General features: G+C 55.7%; 1 protein-coding gene across 2 annotated transcripts in view; it reads right to left on the reverse strand.

Moving 5' to 3' along the window:
- Positions 1-1900, reverse strand: part of ZSWIM4 (zinc finger, SWIM-type containing 4) — a 46595-nt gene that overhangs the window by 33258 nt on the left and 11437 nt on the right. For both annotated transcript variants that reach the window (XM_011981802.1, XM_011981801.1), the window contains exon 3: positions 1401-1757. In XM_011981802.1, coding sequence (XP_011837192.1) covers positions 1401-1757 — 357 coding nt within the window. The remainder of the gene's footprint in view (positions 1-1400; positions 1758-1900) is intronic.

Raw genomic sequence — 1900 nt, forward strand, 5'->3', positions numbered from 1 at the left:
GTGCATGTGCCATCACACCCAGCTACTTCTGTTTATTTTTTGTAGCTCACTATTTTGCCCAGGCTGGTCTTGAACTGCTGGTCTCAAGTGATCCTCCTTCCTCAGCCTCCCAAAATGCTGGGATTATATGTATGAGCCACCACACTCGGCTTCCAATTCCCATTCACCTAACGGCATTCTTAATATCCTGTCCAGGCCAGGCATGGTGGCTCATGCCTGTAATCCCAGGACTTTGGGAGGCTGAGGCAGGTGGATCACCTGAGGTCAGGAGTTCAAGACCAGCCTGGCCAACATGGTGAAACCCCCATCTCTACAAAAATACAAAAATTAGCCGGGCATCATTGTGTGCATCTGTAATCCCCGCTACTCGGGAGGCTGAGACAGGAGAATTGTTTGAACCCAGGAGGCAGAGGTTGCAGCAAGCTGAGACTGCACCACTGCACTCCAGCTTGGGTGACAGAGGAAGACTCGATCTCAAAAAAAAAACAAGAAAAAAATCCCGCACCCACCCATTCGTTTTTCCACACCATCAGTTGCCCCCAGCGCCTGATCATGAACACTTTTTTCTTTTTGGAGACAGAGTCTCACTTTATCTCCCAGACTGGAGTGCAGTGGCGTGATCTCAGCTCACTGCAACTTCCGCCTCCCGGGTTCAAGCAATTCTCCCACCTCAGCCTCCTGAGCGGCTGGGACTACAGGCACCCGCCACCACGCCTGGCTAATTTTTGTATTTTGGTAGAGATGGGGTTTTGCCATGTTGTCTAGGCTGGTCTCGAACTCCTGACCTCAACTGATCCGCCCACCTCGGCCTCCCAAAGTGCTGGGATTACAGGTGTGAGCCCCTGTGCCCGGCCAATCATGAACACTTTCTGTGCCCACCCAGGACCTCCCTCCATCATCCATCCATGCCTCCACCTTCTACTCATCTTCCCCATCCTAGCTAGGCAGCCCAAGCCCCTCAGAACCCCCCCAAGCCCTCTCAGCCCTCACCACACCTCCTGGTGTATCCCCTCACCCATAACGCCTCTGACACCCACAAATATCCCACATTCCCTTCATGTCCCCCTCCTCTCCTCCCACACCCAGGATGCTCCATCGATTGACACCCTCAGCCCTGGGGCCGGACCTCCCACTTGCCCTCTAACGCAGGCTCTCCCCTCCTGCCCTCGCCCTCCGCCCATAGGCTGATTTGCAACTACTCATCAGTCCTGTGGCCAGATGATATCTGGGATCTGCCACTCACCAGGTGGATGACCTCAGATGATGCAGGCCATGGCGCGTTTTCCGCCCCCCGCCCCCACAACTTCCTGTCAGTAAGTGACCAGTGCTGGGCACACAGCAAGTGGCGTAGCTGTGCGCTTGGGCATCCTCTCCCCACCAGACCCCCGGGGTGCCCTTACCATGCACCAAGTTGATCTCAGAGCCCAGCAGGAGGATCTCATCAGCCAAGCGCTGAGCGGTGGGCAGCACCTCAGTGTGGTGGGCGCTGATGAGGTATTGCACGAACTTCTGCAGCTGGTCCCGGTTCATCTGGGAGAGCGTCTCGGAGATGGGCAGCCGTAGCTCCACCTGGCGGGCGTGCCGAATGCGGTACAGGGACAGGGCCACGACATGGGCACAGTAGAAGAGGTCGCGGTTGTCACAGCCGCAGCTCACCGACGTGATCTTGCAGCGATCAAAGCTGATGGAGACGTGGTAGAGGCGCTCGGGCTCTCCAGGACCCCCCGGCTCGCGGATGTTTCCACTCAAATGGAATCCTAAGATCAAAGCCAAACTGTCCCATCTGTGTCATCCCAGAGACAGGCGGTGTTTGTGACGCACAGCAAGACCCAGTTGCAAAGCTCAGCCAAGTCACTTCACTAGTGCAAGTCACTTCACTCTCTTTGCTTTTTTTTTTTTT

Source organism: Mandrillus leucophaeus, unplaced genomic scaffold, assembly GCF_000951045.1.
Source record: "Mandrillus leucophaeus isolate KB7577 unplaced genomic scaffold, Mleu.le_1.0 Scaffold230, whole genome shotgun sequence".
Classification (NCBI taxonomy): domain Eukaryota; kingdom Metazoa; phylum Chordata; class Mammalia; order Primates; family Cercopithecidae; genus Mandrillus; species Mandrillus leucophaeus.